This window comes from Dysidea avara, chromosome 10 (genome assembly GCF_963678975.1).
Source record: "Dysidea avara chromosome 10, odDysAvar1.4, whole genome shotgun sequence".
Classification (NCBI taxonomy): domain Eukaryota; kingdom Metazoa; phylum Porifera; class Demospongiae; order Dictyoceratida; family Dysideidae; genus Dysidea; species Dysidea avara.
The window spans coordinates 22,676,964-22,701,450 of NC_089281.1; the positions used below are offsets into that span (position 1 = coordinate 22,676,964).

Below are 24,487 nucleotides of genomic sequence, written 5' to 3' on the forward strand. Positions count from 1 at the left end.
CTGTAGGTATGACATTTTGTATGTTTGGCATAGCAAATCAAGTCAAGCCACCTAGCCATTTATTCTTAAAGCTGATAGTTGACAAGGGAGTGAATGAGACAGGTGTTTATACTTTAATATTAGACTGCAGGCTCTATCAATTATGGTACCTGACTGAGGCCAGTATTTCTCAGTTACAAATGTTGCTGAAACATGTCATCGCTTGCAAACTGAGAATCCTCCTCAAGTGCATTTAGAAAAATGTCTATAAGTATGTCCATCGCATGGTGCTACAAATGCAACTTAATATGCAAGTTTTAATAAAGTGTATACGAGTACAGTGTAACGTCATAAATGTTAATGTCTACTTGTACACAAACAGATTAGGAGCATTTCTTTTCAGTTTTGATAAGTGATGGTGGGTGCATGTTACTGCCTAGGAATGAGTCTTGCTCTCCGCTCAGCCTCCATCCTTTTAACAGTCTCCCATGTATCAAGTTGAAGGTCTGTTTGACCTTTACTGAGTGATAGCAACCTAAACAAATATGTACATATGTAATAGCTATACACCACAGGTGCCTTATGTACATATGCATGAACCCAATGGCTACACCTTCCTTTACTTTGAAGGTGAGGTATAAAAGTGGTACATATACAATTTCAAAACATGTGTATTCCCTGTACCTGGCTAAGTCCAACATCAAACGGAACAAATCTGCATTCATTTGCTCATCAGTTTTTCTCATCTCAACAAAATCTTGCTCCAGTTTCTGTGTTGCAAATTTGAGTGGTTTATGAGGACTGTACATGTGAGTATTCATACCTTTTGTATTTCAGCTGGTAGCTGGTATTTTAGCATCCGAGTTAGTCCTAGGTAAATTCGTAATTTATCAAGATGTTCCATAGGAGTGTGTGTCAAAGCTTGCAAGATGTTAGGTTCATCTGAATAGGTGGGCTTCAATGGTAGGTTACAGTCCACCTGAAATTGATTGGACAGCAATACAGTAGCAGCTGATAAGTCACTGAACTAAACATACAAACAAAATATTGAGAAGAGATAAAAGTGGAAAAGGCCACATCCTAAACATCAACTGTATGACTTACACAGTGACTATTATTACTACAGCTGCCAATTAGATAATAATCTTTGCATGTTATACTGAAATGTAAATGCACATTCACATATAAAACTACAGCAGTAATTCACTAGGACAACTAAATACAGGGAGTCAACAAAACTTTGTAGAATGCTCCCAGACTAGGTGGTCACTGATGACTAGCATGTAAGCACTGTAGGCTGGCTGCATAACACAACTGTTAAGATCAGTGGCAGCACTGGCTGCTTAAAAAGGCAGCACACAATGACATACCGTATGAGCAGAAAATTTGGTGTGGAATTTAAATTGGTGGATGCTTACAAAAATTGCCAAATTAAAAGCTTGCCATTAGTGTTTCTAATATTTCAACCGATTAAATAGGTGCAAGATCAAGCAAGAAGCAAGGTGGTGTATCTAGATGTACTGGAGGTCACCCTGCGGTTATAACCAAACAATTCTACGATTGTATAAATATCACAGATTAAGGAGGTCCTATACTATTTTGCCGGAAGTATAATGAAGCAAAGATACACCTCGAGAAACATGCAGTGGAGATCACAACTAGCTACTTGGCATGGAGAATGTTCCCAATCATTTCGTTTCCTTTGCTACACTGTCATGGAGATTCTCCATCCTTCACATGAAAGTCTCTCCAGTATGTGGACCAATGAAGTAAACATACATACATCTTTGTAAACAAGAAGCCAGCTATACAATTCACTACCACATGGGACTCCATGTTGCATTTTGTCAAATTAAACTCTCGCCAAATACATATTATTAAGCAAACACCAAATACTTTGCTCGCCAAAATTTCTGCTTATACGGTACATTATATACTGTAGGTAAACAAAGCTACTCAATGAACTACATACATAATAATTGGTTAAAAGACAAGCATCTGGCCCAGGAAATACTAATGTTGTTTACCTGTAGTAAAGATTTTCCTTCAGACAGCACTAGGGTTGGCTAAAATTTGGGAGGGAAAAACCACAGTTTACGTATGAACAAAGTCAACAGTGCATGTACCAAATAGTACCAGGCAGACATAAATCAAAACATATTATAAACATGGATAAGCTATTTGGACCATGTATTTTACAAACAATAACTCCAGCTAAATGAACAGGTAATCATGTGTATGCCCATACTGCACATTAGATTATAACAGACTGGATACACATGAATAGTCAGAGTGTAGTGTTTCACTTCACATGATACCCTCACAATACACAACACAGGTATCATCAGTTCACTAGGGGACTTGTGAGAAGAATGGGCCTGCTAATACAGGAAGTTAAATACTCAATCAAACCTAATACAATAAAATATCCCAGACCAGCCGTGGGTCAATCCTTTGACAACAAGCTGACTTAGTAGACAGCAAAATGTGTAACAAATTTGTTTGAAACCAGTACATAAAAATGACAGATGAGTTTAATCTTGGTGTTCAGCTAACGTTGTAGTATTGTCCAGTGCATATTTCAGTAAGGAAGAAACAACCTTTGACACACGCATGCATGTGCATGCACACACAGTATTCCACATACAAAATATACAATGCCGAAGTCCTTTTGGGTTAGGTGCTATTTAAATATATTTCTTGTGTGTTTTTCTGCATAGTGTGCTCAGACTGTATCTATACATACTAGGGCTAAAACGAATATTCTAAATGAAAGAGAACGAATATTTTTAGTCAAGAACGAATAATAGAATATTCTATAATAGTGTAATACTGAAATACAGTGTATTATGTGTTATTTCTTATTATTTGTATTCAATTGTAAAACATCATTAAAATTTAATACAGTATATAGGCAGCTTTTGAAATGAAGTAAAAGTGTCTGATGATGTGGCTACTAGAGGTGTACCGATAAAGATTTTTCAGCTGTATTGATATCTGATTAATTTGTACCTAAAAGAGCTGATACTGATTATATACCGATTAAATTATTGTATATTCGTAAATCAAATAGAACTACAGGTGTAGCTACTACATGATGTATATGTAGCATTGAGTAAAGAGAAGTGATGTAACTTTACTATATTGCTTATGGTGGTGTGGCCTCTATTACACAACCCAGACAATTAGGCACCACAAATATTTTACTATGATACATGCTCCCTTGTCCGGATTACTCCGTATTTTGATTAGTTATCAAGATGGCTGTAATACACAGGTGATCACTTTAGTTTTCCTGTAGTGCAGTTTTTTATTCTTAAAGTGTAGCTAACAGCTACTGTTCTGGGTAAGAATACTTTAACACTAATAGCAGTACTCACACGCGCAGTCGTATGGCTTCTCGTAACTTAGCATTTTATAGAATAGTGTAGAGAGGCTTTCTGTTTGTTTGTAGCGAGCAAAAAGGCTTTTGATAGCTGGCCATGCAAACTAATAGATTCATAGAGCGTTTGTGCCCATTATTACTGAATATGGAAGGCAAATCAGCAACCGATCGCGATCACCAATCCGATTATTGGTACATCTCTAGTCCAGTGTCTGATGTTGTAGAGACTGACAAAGATTCCTCATTACTAGTGTCCGCCATCTTTACTGTAATTTCGATGTTTCGAATTCAATAATTCCTTCGAACGAAGTCGAATCGAATACGAATTCGAATATTCGGTATATTCGTTTTAGCCCTAAATTACATACACAACAACCCAACATTTTGGATCAGGTCTTCCACTATACAGGTGATCATAATACAATGTCCTACACACTTAGCTACTGTACTTATAACACTACAAACACAATACAGCATCACTGAGAACTTACCAGATCACAAGGTATTTCTGTTACATGAAACTGGAAATCGTATTTCACTTTCTGCCATAAAATAACGTTAGTTAATGCTTGAATATTCAGACAGCCATTGTTGTCCAACTGTCCAGCAGTTAATGCTGTTTCATCCAATGTCAGATGGGTACCTGCAAATGTCTTGTTAGTAAATAATGCACATGCAGCATTGTACATTGTACTCCTTATATATATATATATATATAAAATCTAAACAAACCAAACAACTGAAGAGCCACAGAAATAACACGTTATGTGTGTCTGCATGCATCAGTGAGTGAGTGAGTGAGGTGATAAAAACCTTTATAGTAATTTGTAACAAACATTGTCCTTAAAAACTTTCTGCTAGCCTTATTGCAACAAAAGCAGTAAAAAAAAATTACACAAAAAATCAATACTACGTGTGTTGTGCTACCATTACTATACACTTGCAGAGTATGGTCTAATATAGTAATACCTGCTGTGAGCTGAAGAATACCAGCCTTCAATCTGTTAGATTCAAAATTTTTCTTTGGAGTAAGTTTCATTGTATTCATGTTAGACAGACTCATCGGTAAGAAGTATGACTACAGATCATCACACCATTAATCACATGTATATATTCAACTACTCGCCTTGGGAAGTAATTGCTGCACGATCCCCTGAAGGGCACTGGAACACTTTGCAATTGAAGGGCTAATCAAATTCAGGGATAGCTTTCCCACTGGTAACACACTATCACTCGTACTCCTGCAAACAGAACAGAGTGTCACACTATAAATCTTATACTAGAGGAGGTTGGTCATACGTCATAACCCTATGGTGTATTAGTATGCATGATTGCACGACCAAACATGGCACCTGGAAATGGCATCATTATTTTTAAATCATTCTGTCATGTTCATGAAGGGAAGTGTGCACTTGTTATCCTTAGCTAGGAAAAGTAACAGGTGGCAGAGAGGGAGCCATGATACATGGATCTGAAATTTGTGCAATAGAATAACTTCATAATGATACTGAGGTGTCAGGGTTGAGTGGATTGAACTTTTCCGTAAGTTCACAAGATGTTGGATAACGTGTGACCAACTGCCTCAGATCATAGACCAATTTATTGATCAAAACTAAAACACACACGGTAGCTCTAGCATAATACTCTTACACTCTGGATAGCAAGTTGAGTAATGTATACTCAGCTGCTAGTTTATCACCCATCAGTGCTGCAGTTAACAAGTCAACAATGTCTGATCTTGCTGGCAGAACCATTCCAAATAGACTTGACACATCTGAAGTATGCAAAAAAAAACAAAAAAATATATAACAAGATTACATTTCCCAGGAGATCAAGCACCACAGACCAACATACAAACTAGCAGTACACACAAACCAAGAGAATAAGAACGTACACCTCATGCTAAGACCAAAGACAGAACATCAAGGATACAGGCCCAACAGTTGTCATGTGTGGGCTCCACTTTGTAGTACCACACCATAATGCACTATATGTAACACTAGTACTGTGCACAAAAGTACACAAATAAATGATAGTAAATTTAAAAGTGTAATGTACTGTAAATACAATATGTACAGAGTGCATAACATTCTGCAGTAGACCACAGTGTATCTGTTATTAAACATGTATTAATTGTGTCCAAAATAACCAGGACAAACATGAACTTACCACTCAAAGAGATGGAATCCTTTAAGTCCTTTGATAACAGTGGATTGGAGTGAGCCATCTTGTGAGCAACAATTGTGTGCAAGCGTGGAACAAGTGATGGTGGTGGATTGTGTGCTCTCCTTTCAGCTACAGTGTCATCTGATAGTGCACCACAAAGAGCCGAAATCTCTCCTCGACCATTTTCTTCGTCATGATCGTGTTGTGCTAATGAGGGATCCTTCAAAAGAATCCCAACAAATTCTACCATATCTGCAACATGGTAGGAATCTAGATCATCATATACCTGTAAAATAGTACTACTATAATAACAGATCAGATTACAGTAACATACATACATATGTACACTCATATACTTCCCTTATGATGCATGGCATATTTCATAACAATGCCCTTACTCTAGTAATGGCTTTGAATTTGGTGCTTGGACAGTTCAGAGTTAGTACGTTTTTGTTGTTTATATATTGAGAGCCATATCATAAAGTGTACAGTTGTAGGTTAACTAGGTTTTAGTTTCAAAGCTTACAAAGCACCTTACAATGGATCCAAACACCACTACTATTGTTCCTGATAAGTATTTGGATATGACATTTGTCAGATACCGTATAGAGGGAAACTTTGGCGAATAGCAAGCTAAATCGCATTTGGCGAAATAAACTTTGGCGAATTCAAGCTCAATCTGTAGCTATGAAGATGCTAATCTCAGGCGCTACGAGTAATTGGTGGGTTAAATTTTGGCGAATTTGTAGCGAATCGCCAAATTCGCCAAAGTTTCTCCCCACCAAAGTTTCCCTCTATATGGTATACAACATAAAGACTCATTCATATTACACTGTATCTGTTGAATTACTCTAATAGAACACACACTGGGAAAACAGAATCAGTTTTAATTTTAACAGTCATTTTTCACATTCCAATCATCAAGAACTCTGGATAACAAAGCATCCACTGTACAAAAGGTATGCTTTTTTCTATACAACAACTGTAGGCATGTCACAGCTTATAACAACAACTATTATATTATAATGTTACAAAAGATTCCATACCTTAACTAAACATGCTTTTCCACTGGATAGGGGAAGATTTAAATCAACGTTGGATGTTCCACTACTGGGTACATCTGAGTGTACAGCAGCATCATTGGTTCTAATTCTTTTTGCTTTAAAAATAAGAGGTCTAATACATGCTGTTTAAGTAAGTTTCCTACATGCAGTACATACCATCTTCCTTAGAAGAACTTTCTTGCTCTTCTAAACATGATTCCACAGTATCCGATTCAGTTGAATTACCATCTTCCATTGCATCAAAAGATCTTTTACCTTTACTGGGTACCACTTCATCCTCAGAGCATTCCATGGTATTGATCTGTTGGCCTTTTCCCTTATAAGCCTGTGAACAATCAGTGTTAATGAAGTAACACACATAACAACCTACAGAACAATCACCTAAAGGAGTATAATTCATCTAAATTATGAGCTGTGGATCTACCTCGTGTAATAAAATAAACTCAAAGATAGTTACACCAATGTAACTCTCAAAACAGTGTCCCACCTAGAGAGAACTTCTCCAGCAAGAACACCGAATGTGTGAAAGCTTCTTTCTTCTGTGCCATACACATCTGTGAGTGTTGTGCACAACGTTTCTGGATTGTATAGTGTGAATTAAATAAAAGACTCCAAACTCTGTTGAACATCACAGGCTAGGGCCGAATGATCACTCAAATACTCTCTCTAATGTTAACAATTGAGTTATTACTTAAATGTGACATGTTTTTAAAGCTGAGATTAAGCTGCACAAAATTTTCCTAGTCAAAGCAATGATGCTAATGCCAAATAAAAGACAACAGTAAGTAAACAGTAAAAGACTGCTGTGAGAAAGTCACTTTATTATCATTTAAAACTTGTCTTATGCTCCTTTCATTGAATGAGTATTATTAACACACACCACTGTAGCTGATTGTTATATTAGAGTATTTGATTAGAATATATTATTAACTTTCTACTACTGCATGTTTTCAAAATAAATGCCAACAAATCAGTTAGTTATTCAACAAGTCTAATGAAAATTAGTTTGCGTGGAATGACAAAAAAAAAATGGCTCAGGTGAATTAACAAGTACTTGAGTACTAATTTTACAAGTACCAACTACTTTATGCTCCTAATGGATTATTTTTCCAAGGTATTCTAACTGAAACATATTGATAAACATAACGTACAGTCCTTCCCTACTGCTACAGTGTATGAGATAGTCCACACCTGTTGACTCCACTCATTCTCAGCTGGTATGGATACACAGTAAAATGTCTGACATTCTTGTGTAACAGAGGTCGGTGCATTAATGTCAACCTCCCATCCTTCCTACAATGTAAAATTTAAAAATAATAAGCATTGTTTTATAAAATTAACCCACTCAAGAGAATTACTTACAATTAAATATTTGTTTAGTATTTCGCTATGAATATAAAGGCTGCAGTGCAGCATTGCAGCCTTTCAAACAGTGAAAACACATAGAAATGATAAACCTTTGAGCATAAGTTAAATAAGTTTAAAATTTTACGGGTATGATCTTTTAACACTTGCGTGTTAAAATTTGTACAGCAATTGAGCCTATACTATAGCAACCACCACAAAAGACAAATTGTTACTATTGCAGCAATAATGACAGTAAAAGAGACCACTAGCCTTACTAAATAAGATTTACTACCTTTAGGAAAACAGTAAGTGACAATAAATGTGCAGAAAGAACGAAAAAACAAATAGAGGTTTAACGATAGTAAGTAACACATTGGTGGTAGGTAAACTTTGTGGTTATTGGCTTGTTTTATGGAGAGCCATTTTTCACTATTTGAACAAAAATTACAATATGAATTCACAGATTATAGTAAATTCTTACCGGAACATTGGCTACATCTTGATACTTGCTTGTACAGAAAACCTAAAAATAAACATTACCACATTAATCACACTGCAAAAGCAAACAAGGAGGTTTCTGAAAATGGAAGTTTACAATATAGAATTTTATTGTTGCTAGGGGATTATGGAGGGGCATGACCCCAGAGATTGTATTTTAGGATTATAATCATTCAGTGCTTACTGTACAATGAAACAAACTATATACATATCCTATATTGTAGCTTTTGTTAGTTCTACTAGTGAATTTAAAAATTGTTAATTTAGAAATGGAAGTAGGGATCAAGCGATAAAAACTACTGAAACAAGTGATTTGAATGATGGCAACTATTACAACATAGCTTTGTGGGGAAATCCTTACATTGGCATCTCACCACGTCACCATATATGTTCAATGCCAAAGTAGGGATTTCCCCACAAAGCTATGTTGTAATAGTTGCCATCATTCAAATCACTTGTTTCAGTAGTTTTTATCGCTTGATCCCTACTTCCATTTCTAAATTAACAATTTTTAAATTCACTAGTTTGTTAACTTTTTTTGGTATAGGTATATAGCTATTATTGATCTTTGGCACTGACTGCTCTATTAGAGTATCTCGATCTTGCTGCTTGCTTTATGCAAGCTGCTCAATTACTATATTGAAAGGCATGCAGGGTTTCTATCTCCTGTTTTCTACAATTAGTTACAGCTGGACCATTAATAATGGGCGTGGTCCACTGATCGTTAAGTACGAGCGCACGCTCTGATTGATAAGGGCGTGGCCGTGTGTTCTTCACTAGGCTGTTTGATCGCTTTGCAAGTGTTGCTATACAGGCATCTACTTGCCCTTACAGTACGGAATCCGTTATTAGTTTTGTGGCGTCTGAATACGGCTGCTCTAAGGAAAGTGTCGATACGAATTATTAACGCCTCCGTGACTGGAAAAGAAGAAGACGATCCGTAATTGAAGATAAAAGGAAAGGCAAAGCGCAGAAGGCAGACACTCGTCGGAACCCGAAAAGGCACATCCCAGCAGCGAGTTAAATATTGTGGCAAAGAATGGTGATCCTTTGCTGCTTCGTTTGGCCTGTAGCCTTGCGAATGTGGTCAGGCAGGCAGGCAGGCAGGCAGGCAGGCAGGCAGGCAGGCAGGCAGGCAGGCAGGCAGGCAGGCAGGCAGGCAGGCAGGCAGGCAGGCAGGCAGGCAGGCAGGCAGGCAGGCAGGCAGGCAGGCAGGCAGGCAGGCAGGCAGGCAGGCAGGCAGGCAGGCTGACGAAAATTTCTGTTTTAGCGATTTTTTAGAAATAAAATTCCAGCACTTTTCTAGTCGTTTCCTGATATATAACGCTAGAAATAAAGTTAGAAACTTGAAGACTCTTTAGTAAAAGGTTTATTTGCTGTGTGAGATATTTCTAGGATGATTTTTGAGGGATCGAAATTTGAGGCGCGCGCCAAATCCACCCGGATCCCTACTTAAACAGTACTATCGTACTGTTTGATTAGAGCTGTTACTTGACTGCTCTATTTGATTGTTTTCATGAAACGGCAGGTGAAAGCCACAGAAGTGTCAATATTAGACACAGAATGCTCAGTTGTCTCACTCTCATGTTGCTTGGGAAAGGCCTAACTATGATGGAGGGTAGCACGATGTCACTTTCTACATATAACAGCCCAAGTCACAGGACTGTGTACTGCTAATTGTCACGCACACTCAGTTACTCTATAATTGGTTGATCATTAATTCTCCTCATCATTTGTTCTGCAAGTGCTACCCCAGCATCTTCATACACATAAGGACCTCTAAAAAATAAATAAAGATAAACAACAGAAGATCCTCCATCAAAAGACAAGAGCTTGATCCTAACAGGTCTGGTTCCAATACTCTTTAAAAACCAGGGAGGCAAACAAGCTGGCTGTGGGCACTCACCTAGATTCCTGAAATTGGTTTGAGAAAAATCATGTGCCTGTGTGTATGTCCAAAGGCTCCAAACACTGATGTGAGTAAAAGTTTCAATCCTAAAAGAAAGCCCTATTCTATGAATGAAAGTTATTTATGGACTACATTAAACACCTGATTGACCTGAAGGTTAGCTTTCTTATGAAATGTTTCATCATGTTTATTAGAAATCTCCAAACCTATCGAACAGGTTCTTTCCCACTGACTGACCCAATAACTGTTTTGTCATGTTTACCAGAAATCTCCAAACCAGTTGAACAGGGTTCTTTCCTACTGACCCAATGGTGTACCAACAAACATGTACAAATTTATAGCCATAGTATCTAAATACTTACAGTATTGTTAGATGATGTATCTTTAGCTTCAAATGATGCGAGATATATTTCAGGATCAAACATATCTTGGATCATACTCCTAAATCTCACTAAAGTTCCAGAAGGAATCACCTGCAGATCCAGATCATTTAGGCTAGGAATCTAACACAGACAAAATATTGCTCATTACATACACAGTGTATATCACCACAACAGTTTACCTTATAAAGTTCATTGTCACTAATCAACTTTTCATTGTATAACTGTTTAACTGCACTAAGCGAGTGATCCTTCTCTACACATCAAAATGACACAAGGATATAATACACAGTATTGTATATTATGTATACCAACTTATGCATCTATCAATATTAAGCACCACTACCCCCTCCTACCGGTATTACTAGGGGATTAGTGGGGGGATTTGGCTTGATTTGATCTGAAATTCTGCCCTACTTGTGGGGCATTTGACAGTTGAAAATTTTGGGATTTGTTTAAACCATAATTCCTAAAGTGCATTGTGGCCATGGGATTTGACTAGTTGTACCCCCATGGGTGGAAACTTTGATTATCATTTTCCCCACTAAGGTTGGGAATAATACTGATAGGTGTATTAAATACACATGGGTATTGCACAACACCTCTGTCCCCAAAATGAAGCTTTGGCTTAGAAAACCCCCATCCTGCCATAGAGGGTATACTATCTATGGCACCCTGTCCAGCTGACATGCAGTATAGCAGTCTGGTCACACAAGCGAAGTCACTGCACTCCACTAACATAAAATACTCACCAAACGCTGATTGTATAATATCACCTGGCTTTGTAATCCAGTCCACGTCGCTATGTTCTGACAGCATGTTGAATAATAGCGCGTTAAATGGAACACCCTCGTGTTTCCTACCGGGCCCGCGCGCGCTAATAAAGATCAATAGACCAAAATGATTGGCTATTTTTTGCAAGAGTGGGCGATACACGTTAGCAGGCGATAGTCTTTTCCATGTGTCTTTGACAAAAGATAATCTGAGTTTAATACAATCTTGTAGCATGGCATTGCCTCATAGTCTGTCGGCGTCCGCCCCTTCGCATATGGCGGGCGCCGACAAACTAATTGCCTGTGTTCATACATGCATTGCGTGTAGGTGCATGGCAAGTACTCTTGCTATTAAATCAAGGCTTACCATATATGCATAACTTTTACAATGTTTACTCTGATGTTTACTATGATGACATCAACATGTTGCTTGCATTGTCCACCCCCAAAAATGAACATTTTCCTTTAATAGCTAGTTAGTTAGCCGGAATGGTCAAAGCCACTTAGAGGGTCTCAGGGGTAAAGAGATACGTTTCCTAATATTCTGACCCTAGGCTCATGCATTGACTTGTGAGAGTTTTCATAAGATCACATTTTTATGGCTTGTAGCCTCGCTTGTAGCTCAGTGCTGCAGGGCCATGTTCCAAAGACGCAGGTAATCCATCTGATTATTGTAATAGCTATAGCTGAGTTGCAACAAACCCTTCAGGTATTAAGATAGCCTGCAAAAATCATTGGATTGCCCATGCACGTGTAATATTATACCCCAAGACAAATTTTTAATAGGGGTACTAAGGGTATGGCAAAATTGCCAGCAGGCAGATTACAATAATAGCTACTCACATCACAGATTTAGAAGTTATTAAATCATACTACATGTTAGACTATGATGACCCAGTACAGGCCACCTTTGTGTTACAACAGTCACAGTCTCATCATTAAAGTAGTCACTGTAAACACAAATTTCTAGTCGAGATAGTTAACTAACATCAGCACAGATCTGCCTCCCACTAGCTACTTCATCACTCATTTAGTCATCATATCTCATCACCCACTAGATGACATCCATATTCCTTTATAACTGTTTTCAATCATAGCCAGAAACTCTTCACTCTCATAATTACTCTAATGCTTGTCACAAGGGGGTGTCACTCAGGCTCTTGCTGTAGGTAGATCTGCGACCGCGATCAAACTCTAAGTCAACGGTCAAGGCCACTAAATAGCTCTTACAGTGGGTCAAGGGTCAAGACGATACGGAAGGTTCGAAACCCACAATCGAAAATTATACGTAGCTATTATCAAGTTTACGGGATTATACGTAACTCACAAGAAGTAAGGATCTCCAAGATGTTTTAAAGCTCCAACAGCGCATTTCGCCGTAATTATAATGAGTTTTCTCTCCCAGCTGCTGGTAGCACGCACTAAGAAAATATTATACAAGGTTACAAGCGCAAGTGCGTATAGGAAAATAGAGAAATAAGGCCATACCTACTGGATCTTATGTTGCGCGGGCAAAACCTCAGAAAATTTGGGTAGGTAGGTCGATTTGATAATGATAATAATAATTAGTACATAATAGAAAATTAAAGTATTATGAACCATACAAAAAGAGTAACAACTACAAAAAACGTTAATGAAACATATAGGGTGTTCTGCAGCACCATAATGTATTGCTGTACAATGAATCAAACCTCTTGAATATAAGAACTATTTCGTTTGGAGTATATTCACCATTAAAGCTCAACCTTTTGAAGGGTTTAATCCCTAGAGGAGCCTGGTTATCCCAATAGCTGATTTTCACTAGCACATAAGGCTGCAGCACATGTTGCTGCAGACCTTCAGTGCTGGTCACTGTAAAGCATTAATACAATACATACGAGATTGACCATCTTGGCACACGTGATCCTATATCACGTGATTATCATTATTATTTCAGGTCATGAAAAAAGACAGTCGGTCGGGCCCGTGCAACATAAAATCCAATAGGTATGGCCTAAGTGTAGGTCAAAAGTTCGACAAGAAACGCTCAAGTCACAGGTCAAATACGATAAACGCTGCAAGTCAAGGGTCAAGGTGAAATTTTCCCCGGTCAAGACTTTGACCGCGGTCGCAGATCTACCTACAGCGTGAGCCGACATGACACCCCCTTGTTGTCAGTACAGCTGAAGGCAGTTGGGTGAAATTCCACTTGTACTATACTTGTTCCATCACATGATCTTTTCCATTAATCTTTCCTTGGTTGCTGCCAGATCCAATGCGTCAATTGTAGATTTCCTTTCCAACTCTCTAGTCCAGAGATAAAGCCTTGTGACGTCATAGATCGGAAAGCGTAGAAATGTGACGTCATTAGGAAAATTTTACTTCTTGGACTCAGCGACGCCTAGAGCCTTTAGATATACTATCTATGGTGTAAATGACTTGCATAGCTGTATAGGTCATCGCCTAAGTTGAAACAACGCAAGAATACTAGCGTGAGATAAGCTGTTGCCATTGGCAGCACTAAACGCTGTAACATTGCACGTGACAGACGCTGTACAGATGATAGCACTCGTTCGACTTCGTACGACACTAGCTGTGACCCCGCAGTGCATAGCCAGGCTTCTTCTATCAACGTTTCGAAACATCCTTAGAGCCGAGTTAGAGATGGCGCGATACTGTTCGTACCGGAAGGACAGGACTGCATTCACGGAACAGTGCCAAGAGGATGATCAGAAGTAGCCATAATTAAAGAGGCGGTATATGCCACCAGTGATGTGAGTGATACAGGGGTGATGTGAGTGATTGGAGTGATCAGTAACTCGGGTGTGAGTGAACAAAATGATGAAAGTGATCAAAGCAATGTGAGTATTGACTAGTCTTGTGCCCAGACTGCTTTTATATGGTGGTGGAAAAAGTTTTGCTTTGTTCATGGATTGTTTACAACCCCAATCAAGCGATTCCCAATGTCTGGGGGTTTAGAACGAAATGGCCATAGGACTTATATCAGACCCTTTTCCCCCTGACCCAAGTACAAAAGGAAAAAAAAGTCTTAACCCTTCGAATATAAGTTATCATACAGTATGGTAGTATTGTGTGTTAGGCAGTCAGGTGTTGGGACAGTTACTTTTTAAAGTAACTAGTTACATATTACATATTACTTGCAACTGAACTATTTAGTTACAGTTACATATTACCCATAAAATAAAGTAACTATAATAATATTACATATTAATTTACTTTGTGTCCACAGCCTTAAGCTGTCACGTGTGAAACTACCACCTTATCACGTGACATGATTGCGTTGTTGGACAATGTGCAAATCTTGGTTGTAAGTAAGAAGCTGGTGAATAAGCTTCATTCAGTAGGCTTCATTACTTCATTGTGGTTAGGCGTTACTCAGTGGATCACTAACGAGATTAGTAACTTCGTTACTTGTAGTAATAATATTATGTAATATAAGATTTGTTACAGTAACTATATTACTTAGGTAACGCGTTACATTTGTAAGTAAAGTAACTTGAGTTATATTACCTGTTTTTATAGCATATTTCGTTATATTACTTAGTTACCACAAAAGTAATAATATTATGTAATGTATTACATAAGTAATGCGTTACTCCCAACACTGGTGTTAGGGATCATGGGCTTAATTTTCCAGCCAAAAAAGATCACCCTAAAACCAGCCTCAATTTTCCTTCATAACAACTTGGCAGCATTGGTTAGGCACAGCCAAGCCCAAAAATGTCTTCAGACCAACCCCAAACTCCTCCAAAAAGTTTCCACAGAATTTAAAAAAATTTCTATTAAATGCTGACTGCATGATGACTGACTAACTAACTAACTAACTGATGCCTCCAGCCAAGCATAACTCAACAATGGATAAGGATACAAGCTTGATATATTTCTTCACTGTTTGGCATCACTTCATCCAGAGATGTGCCTACCGCAGACATATGATACATGCATCATGGACTTGCGTTGTCCTCCTTCCAGTTCTTTTCACTGACAACTCAAGGTGTTGATTCATGATACCATGATACAACTTCCCTGTGGCAGTGTTTCCCGTGTTTTCTGTAGTAACTGGATTGATTGTGGAGACGCTTATTGTACTGTTCTTCATTTTGTAAGGCTGTGAAACAGGTGAAGCATAGCTGAAAACCACGTGTATTGGCACTTACACCAAGTGTAATGGCACTTTCTGTTATGTAATTGATTGTTGGGGGAGCGTTCTGATGCAATCTTACTTTTATGGAATTTCTGGTGCCATTCTTTCTTTTAATGCAGTATATGCTGGTTTGTTTGTCATAATCATGTTATAAAAATGGTAAACAAACAAATAGAAGTTAGGTCGGATTAATCAAACAAAAAAGTAGTAAAACAAGGGAATAGCTAAAAAGTGGTGAAGCAAGGAAGGTTGCTACAGATAATCCCTAATTCAGTTATGATTAGATCAAGTTTAGAGATTTAGTATATCTGGCAACCTTCCTTGTTTCACCACATTTTAGCTATTCCATTGTTTCACTATGATCTCTAATCCAACTTAAAATTCCTGATATTTCCTTCTGCAGTGGAACCTCAGTTATCCGGACCCCACTTATCCAGATTCTCAACTAGAGTAGTGACTGTTCTATTAGGGTAAAAATTTTCTTTATGCCATCTTTAAGGTTATTTCAGAGATACGGACTTTTCAGACTTATGGACCACCCTTGGTCCAAGTTCGGATAACTGAGGTTCCACTGTACTTGTATATTATCCATGAGTGAACATAGCAATATTAATGCAGCTGCGTTTAATTTTAGAAGTCAACTTATTGATTACAGGGGTGATCACTACCTATAATAGCCCTGTAGAACCATCTGCAAGGTTTTTGATCAACATTAATGTATCTTTATTTTGTTTGAAGATTGCTCAAGAATTTTTGTTTTCAGGCTAGCTTGATCGCCACTTTAGAGGACTTCTTGATCGCTTGGTTGAGTACAAATTCAACTCTTGATCGCTTGATCTGATTTTGATCCCAGGTTCTACAGGACTATTGGTAGTGACTGCCCCTTGTGATTTCTTAAAGAAGTCTGTCAGCATAATATTTAACCTTTTAGTAAAAAAATTATTAATCTGAAATACACAATATTAGTCCTCTGACTACATGGACAACAAAAAGCTAACTGAAATGTGTTAAATAGATTCTTCACCAGTGGATGTTCAAACTGGGTGTATACTATGTTTACCAGACCTTTACTTTATGTGAAGGCTCAAGTGCCACCAGACTAATGTGAGTGGTCAAAATGATATGGGCAATCAACGTGATACGAGTGATCAAAGTGATGTGAGTGATCCAAATTATGCAAGTGATCAGAGTAATGTAAATAATCAAAGTGATGTGAGAGATCCATGTAATTCATATGAGAGGGGGCAAAATAAGGTTAATGAAATTAAGGGGGGCATTGGTGTATCTCAGACTTTCATTTAAACTTTTGCTAAAATTTAGGGGGGAGGGGTGCAAGCACCCCACCTACCCCACTCCCTATCCCTGAATGAAGCCCAGAGTGTTGTAAGTGATCAAAGTGAGTGATGGGATTCAAGTGATCAAAGTAATGTGAGTAATTCAAGTGTGAATGATCAGTGTTGTGAGTGATTCACTTGATGTGTGTGATCAAAGTGATGTGAGATCAAAGTGATGTAAGTCATCAAAGTGATGTAAGTCATCAAAGTGATGTAAGTCATCAAAGTGATGTGAGTGACCAAATTGTGATCCAAGCAACATGAGTGATCAGTGATGTGAGTCATCAAAGTGATATGAGTGATCAAAGTGATGTAAGTGTTTAAAATAATGTGACTAATTCAAGTGATGTGAGAGTTCAAAGTGATGTGAGTGATCAAAGTGATGTGCGCAATCAAAGTGATCAAGTTATGTGTGTGATCAAAGTTATGTGAGTCATCAAAGTGATGTGAGTTATCAAAGTGTGATCCAAGCAATGTGAGGGATCAGTGATGCAAGTATGTGAGTAGTTCAAGAGATCAAAGTGGTGCTAATGATCAAAGTGGTGTAAATGTTCAAAATGCTGTAAATGTTCAAAATGCTGTGAGTAATTTAAGTGATGTGAGTGGTCAAAGCGGTGATGTAAGTGATTCAAATAATGTGATTAATAAAGTAATTCAAGTGATGTGAGAGATCAAAGCAGTGGTGGATCTAGGAATTTTCAGAGGGGGGGGGGGGGGGGGGGGGGGGTTTCAGGTTCAGGAAGTTTTCAATAACTGTGATACCACTTAGCTATAGTCAAGCTGGGGTTGTTAACTCAGTCTTATAGCTCAGTGGCCTATAGCTACATAGATTCATAAAAATCTCTCCAAAACATTGTTTGATAGTTGGTCCAGGCCTTCGCAGAAAGTTTTGAAGCAAAATAGCGCTAAAACGATAATTGTTTTTAGAGGTGCTTAACATGCTTCAACGCCATAATGCCATTTTAATGATTTTAAAGGCAAAAGTATGAAGTTTGGCCAGTAGAAAAGGTCCCAATGTGATACACCATGTATAATTGTTGGTGATCTAATAACTCACACGAATCGTAAATAGATTAGGGACGCGTGCACTTTTTCAGAGAGGGGTTTCAGCTGAAACCATTGCAACCCCCTGTATCCGCCAGTGTAAGTGATCAAATTTATGTGAGTAATTCAAGTAATGTGAGAGATCAAAGTGATGTGAGTGATCAAGATGATGTGAATAATTCAAGTAATCAAAGTGATGTGAGTGATCAAAGTGATGTGAATGATCAAGATGATTTGAGTAATTCAAGTAATCAAAGCGATGTAAATGATTGGTGATGTGAGTGATGTAAGTGATCCAAATAATGCGAGAGATTAAAGTGATGTAAGTAATTCAAATAATGTGGGTAATCAAAGTGATGTGAGTGATCAAAGTGATGCAAGTGTCCAAGTAATGTGAGATCGAAGTGATGTGAGTGATCAAAGTGATGCAAGTGTCCAAGTAATGTGAGATCGAAGTGATGTGAGTGATCAAAAGTTATGTGAGTAATTCAAGTGATGTAAGAGATCAAAGTGATGTGAGTGGTCAAAGTGATCCAAGTAATGTGAGAGATCAAAGTGATGTGAGTGATCAAAGTGATGTAATTCTGGGTAATCAAAGTGATGTGAGTGATCAAGTTATGTGAGTAATTCAAGTAATGTGAGAGACCAAAGTGATGTAAGAGATCAAAGTGATGTGAGCGGTCAAAGTGATGTAAGTGATCCAAGTAATGTGAGAGATCGAAGTGATGTGAGTGATGTAATTCAAACCCACTCAAAAACAGCCAAGTTGTAAAAAAAGAGTGCGACCCTCAAAAGCCTGGGTGAAAAAAGTTGTGAAATCAAAGGTGGCGGCCAAGAAATGGTTGTTATGATGTTAATGCTAATAAGTTTTAACAACGCACACACCTAGACTTTTGAGGGCTGCACTCTTTTTTTACAGCTTGGCTGTTTTTGAGTTAATTTCATTTCTTTTTGTATTTTCAAAACCAAGGTTTTGACGCTACGTCAAGGCCATAGCATTGACTAGAGCAAGTTCTGGCTCACCTCCAGAGCACAAAGAGTCTTAGTTGAAGGTTGCACATCTAGCTCAAAAAAAGTATTGTTTGGTGTCCCCCAGGGCACTGTCCTTGGACCCCTAATGTTCTTACTGTACATTAATGACATAGACCTTAGAGACCATCCGAGATTGGAACAAATTACCCCACTGAATTATTGAATCTGATTCACTCAATGAATTTTCTGATTATTTTCACTGACAACCAAGGCTGGACCTAGCTACTTATTATTTTATGTATATTAGCTAACTTACTTGTGTAACTACCTACTTAGTTATTGTACTGGAGCTGTAATGTTTCAGCTCCCTGGAATGCTATCAGCAACCAGCTGCCTATCCCAGTCACAAATCAATCAATCAGAGCATTCAATCATAATTTTGCAGTGACTGTTCTATTAGAGTATCTCGATTTTTCATGCAAACATGAAAAGATGCAGTTGCTCAACTTTAAACAAACGCACCTTTTTACTGGGATATGATTTCCAGACTGTTGTATCACAAGTTTTGCTAGCATAGCACTTATTATAATGATTATGAATTATGATGATGATGCTTGGCACCAGTTAGTCATACTAATCTGCTTGCAGACCTCCTGGGGGGCGAAACTAAGTTAATACTACAAATATACCACTGATCAATATGAAAATGGCTCTGATTTGATGAAATAGCTACTAGATTGAGCCTCAAAGTGTTGCAACAATAGTATGGTGCTAATGCTCTAATAGAGCACACGTTTTTACTTTCGCTGAAATCATTTAATAGAACACACATAGAATGTTCTAGAACAACCTAGATTTTCTATTGGTAGATCAGTTTTACTTATTAAGCTAGAATTTTCATTTATAAGGTAGAAATTAAGTGAAGTGATCAGCCGAGATAGCAGTGGTTCAGTGGTTAAGGATACAGGCATTAGGTATGGAGGTTGTTGGTTTGAAGTCTGGTCATGATCAGTTGATTTTTTTCGACATTTTTTATGCACCTTTTTTTCACCCCCAGTGACTGCTCTATTAGAGTATCTCGATTCCGCGATTTTTACACTTGCTCAATTTTTACTTTATAATTTTGTAGCTGTAAATCTGTTGCTGTTCTAACCACCAAAAGGCACTCCTACGATGATCAGCCTATGCACACACAAATTTTCAAGTTATTCCTCTACTCAGTTTACCCTGTAGCCGTGACAAAAGTTTCATTTTTTTTTTACTTGAATAAACTCCTTGGATATTTATCAGATTCATGGCAAACTTGGTATGTGAATGTACCTTTATACACTCTTTACTTGTGCCAAGTGTCGATACAATGGAGTTACAAGTTTGTGTTTTATAGTAATTTTTGCAAAGTGTGCGAAAAGAAATTGAAGCCCCCATAGCTCCCCTACAGCTTAAGAAGAAAAAAAATGAAGAAATTAAAACAAAACTTTGGCCACTCATATTTCAGAAATGGCTGGGACGATTTCCTTCAAATTTGGTATGTGGCGTGGCCTACCTGGTGGGCACCTCTGCAATGAAACTGGTTCCAATCAGATAAGGGATCACACAGCTACATAGGTGTGAAAATAACATTTTCTTTCTTCCTGTAAATATACTCACGGTATGGTGCGCCGGCTTCTTGGGCCGCACGACACACTACCGTGTGTCTTGATAATGTAGGTAATCAAAGTGATGTGCGTGATCAAAGTTATGTGAGTAATTCAGGTAATGTGAGAGATCAAAGTGATGTAAGAGATCATAGTGATGTGAGTGATCAAAGTGATGTAAATGATCAAAGTTATGTAAGTAATGTGAGAGATCAAAGTGATGTAAGTGATCAAAGTTATGTGAATAATTTAAGTAATGTGAGAGATCAAAGTGATGTGAGTGATCAAGATGATATGAGTAATTCAAGCAATCAAAGTGATGTGAGTGATCAAAGTGATGTAATTTAAATAATGTGGGTAATCAAAGTGATGTGAGTGATCAAAGTTATGTGAGTAATTCAAGTAATGTGAGTGGTCAAAGTGATGTAAGTGATCCAAGTAATGTGAGAGATCGAAGTGATGTAATTCAAATAATGTAAAGTGATGTGTATGATCAAAGTTATGTGAGTAATTCAAGTAATGTGAGAGATCAAAGTGATGTGGGTAATCAAAGTGATGTGCATGATCGAAGTTATGTGAGTAATTCAAGTAAAGTGAGAGATCAAAGTGATATGAGTGATCAAGATTATGCGAGTAATTCAAGCAATCAAAGTGATTTGAGTGATCAAAGTGATGTGAATGATCAGTGATGTGAGTGATGTAAGTGTTCAAAGTGATGTGAGAAATCAAAGTGATATGCGTGATCAAAGTGATGTGCGTGATCGAAGTTATGTGAGTAATTCAAGTAATGTGAGAGATCAAAGTGATGATGTGAATGATCCAAGTAATGTGACAGATCAAAGTGATGTGAGTGATCAAAGTAATGTAAGTAATTCAAATAATGTGAATAATCAAAGTGATGTGAGTGACCCAATTAAGTAATGTGAGAGATTGAAGTGATGTGAGTGATCCAAGTAATGTGAGATCAAAGTGTTGTGCATGATCAAAGTGATGTAAGTAGTTCAAATAATGTGAGTGATCTGAGTCATCAAAGTGATGACAGTGATCCAAGTAATGTGAGAGATCGAAGTGATGTGAGTGATCAAAGTGATGTAAGTGATCAAAGTGATGTAAGTAATTCAAATAATGTGGGTAATCAAAGTGATGTGAGTAAGTCTAGTAATGTGAGATGTGAGTAATTCAAGTAATCTGAGAGATCAAAGTGATGTGAGGACCAAAGTGATGTGAGTAATTCAAATAATCTGAGAGATCAAAGTTATGTGAGTGATTAAAGTGATGTGAGTGATTCAAGTGATCAAAGTGATATGAGTGGTCAAAGTGATGTGAATGATTAGTGATGTAAATGTTCAAAGAGATCAAAGTGATGTGAGTGATCAAAGTTATGTGAGTAATTCAAGTAATGTGAAAGATCGAAGTGATGTGAGTGATCAAGGTTATGTAAGTTATCAGAGCGATCAAAGTGGATGATAAAAGTGTTTGATGTGAGTGATGTGATGTAATTGAAAGTAATCAAAGTGATATGAGGACCAAAGTGATGTGAGTGATCTAAGTGAGTTAGTGATCAAAGTAATGAATTATTCAAGTGATATGAATGATCAGTGATGTGAATGAGTGATTCAAGTAATATGAGTGATAAAAGTGATGTGAGAGATCAAAATGATGTCAGTGATATGTGATGTGAATGATCAAAGTGATGTGAGTGGTCAAAGTTATGTAAATGATCAAAGTGAGTGATCAAAATTATGTGATGTGAATGATCCAAGTGATTGTGATGTGAGCTAGTGATCAAAGTGATGTAAGCATCGATATCAAAATGATGTGAGCAATGTGAATGATCAGTGATGTGAGAGATCAAAGTGATGTGAGTGATTAAAGTGATGTGAGTGATTAAAATAATGTTAGTGATCAACAGAGCCATAGCCAGACTTTTATCTAGGTAGATGAAAAGACTAGGTGGACCTTTTGTGTAGAGCGTGCGAAGCTAGGGGGGTCTGGGGACATGCCATTCAGGAAAATCTCTGAAAATAGGTACTAAGGCCACATATTTTTTTTATCCCCACCTGCATGGCTGTTTTTCTTACCTCATTAAGGATATTTTTACACCACTGGTAGCTGAGTGCAACTATCCAGCACTTTCTAAAGTTGCTACTTTGCTAGAGCAGTCTAAGAAAACTGCATTCTGAGTCATTTTAGCTTTTAGCTAGCTAATTCAGCTATTTGGTTAGTAAGAATAGAATAAAAATCTGCCCTCCCACACTGCTATTTTGAGTACAGGAGGATGAGAAACTAATAATGAAGTTTATGTGGCCTAAAATGGAAATTTTAGGTTTGTCTTTTGCTATATAGTGAAAATTGGACTTTTAATATACTAAAATTGTGGACCTCTTTTTAACCCCTCCCCAAATCCCCGGCTTCCTGGTCTGATGTGAGTGATCAAGTTATGTGTGAGTGATTTAAGCAATGTGTGTGATCAAAGCCTCAAAGTGATGTGCATGAGTGATCCAATTGATGCAAGTGTTCAAATCAAAATGATGTTAGTGATCCAATCAACATGAGCGACCAGTGATATGAGTAATCAAAGTGATGTGAGTAATAAAAGTGATATGAATTGTATAAGTGATAGGAGTGTTCATATCAAGCAACATGTGCATGATCAAAATTATGTGAGTGATGTGCATGATCAAGTAATGTGTATGAGGGATCAAAATTCAAAAGTTAATATTGTGAATATAAGATGTGAGTTATGCAAGTGACTTGAGTGTTAATTGATTTCAAATGATGTGATTCAAGTAACGTGAATGATCAAAGTGATATGAGTGATCCAAGTGATACGAGTTAAACAAGTGACGCAAGTTTTGATATCAAAATGATGTGAGTGAACGTGATTGAAGTGATGTAATTTGTGATGTGAGTGATCCAAATTATGTGTGAATACTCTAAGCAATATGACTTATCAAAGTGATGTGAGTGATCCAAGTTATCAAGAGCTGTACATGGAGTGATCAAAGTAATGTGAGTGATTCAAGTGATGTGATTCAAATGATGTGAATGATTCAGACATTTCCAACCATCATCATATATTTTTAAATGATGTTTGCATTCCTGAAATATCCTCAGTTAGAGTCCTCGAATTTATACAAATGTCAACTGTTCTCTTACTTGGCAGAAATTAAACATATTGACAATGTACTAAGTCATGGAAAGCAACATCTGGATGGGCCAGTTATATCAGTGTTCAACTCTGTTTGCAATTGGATTTGTTTTGTGTTAGAATATGGTTCTGCTCTGAGGCAACACTGACTTATCTAGATAATTTTCAAGCTCAACTCATGTTGAAAACATGTATAGCTTGCTCCATGCATCTTTGACTATTCATCATAATGCTTCAATTTTGGGTCTCACTGGCTGGGGAGGGGTGTGCCAATTTGAAATCATCCTGTGCTAAGTTTAACTCTACTTTGCTTAGGTCATCCCAAGGCTTTGGTACAGCTAGTCACCTGCTTCTTCAAAACACTGCAATTTTTGAACACTGGATTGTTTCCATCGCAGCTAGCCAGCAAACAGCAGTTGTTAGCCTATAGGATTAATTTCAGCAAGTATTTTATTACAAGGTGACAGCGGGAGGACTGTTTAAAAGACATGCAACTTATTATGACTTTGTGCAATGCAGCAAGGTTTATATACAAAAGTGATGCTTGAGTAATTGAAGTGATGTGAATTATTCAAGTGATGCGAGTGATCAGTCATCAATGTGATGTGAATGATCAAAGTGATGTCAGAAATATTATAAAATTATATAAAGTTTCTCTTGCTAAAATGTATGAAGTACATTATAATAACACTTTGAAATTATTAAAC

At 37.5% G+C, this 24,487-nt stretch overlaps 1 protein-coding gene across 1 annotated transcript; it reads right to left on the reverse strand.

The window, feature by feature from the left end:
* Positions 1-262: 262 nt before the first annotated feature.
* LOC136267882 (mini-chromosome maintenance complex-binding protein-like) lies at positions 263-11,614 on the reverse strand. Its single transcript, XM_066063058.1, has 16 exons — positions 11,481-11,614; positions 10,911-10,984; positions 10,711-10,851; positions 8,423-8,464; positions 7,786-7,887; positions 6,751-6,919; positions 6,577-6,689; positions 5,534-5,816; positions 5,015-5,138; positions 4,491-4,605; positions 4,334-4,442; positions 3,856-4,007; positions 2,007-2,045; positions 803-958; positions 664-749; positions 263-514 (listed from the first exon to the last, which is right to left on the reverse strand). The coding sequence occupies exons 1-16, from the start codon at positions 11,545-11,547 to the stop codon at positions 409-411; spliced, it is 1,878 nt and encodes a 625-aa protein (XP_065919130.1). The 5' UTR covers positions 11,548-11,614; the 3' UTR covers positions 263-408.
* Between the last annotated feature and the right edge of the window lie 12,873 nt (positions 11,615-24,487).

What these genes read in the sequence shown, in the direction of transcription:
- LOC136267882 (XM_066063058.1), bottom strand. Translation starts at nt 11,547, where the DNA reads ATGCTGTCAGAACATAGCGACGTGGACTGGATTACAAAGCCAGGTGAT. An exon ending in TATTATACAATCAGCGTTTG is followed by an intron (nt 10,985 to 11,480) that starts GTGAGTATTTTA and finishes TTTGATGTGTAG; the next exon opens with AGAAGGATCACTCGCTTAGT. An exon ending in AAGATGTAGCCAATGTTCCG is followed by an intron (nt 7,888 to 8,422) that starts GTAAGAATTTAC and finishes TTTACATTGTAG; the next exon opens with GAAGGATGGGAGGTTGACAT.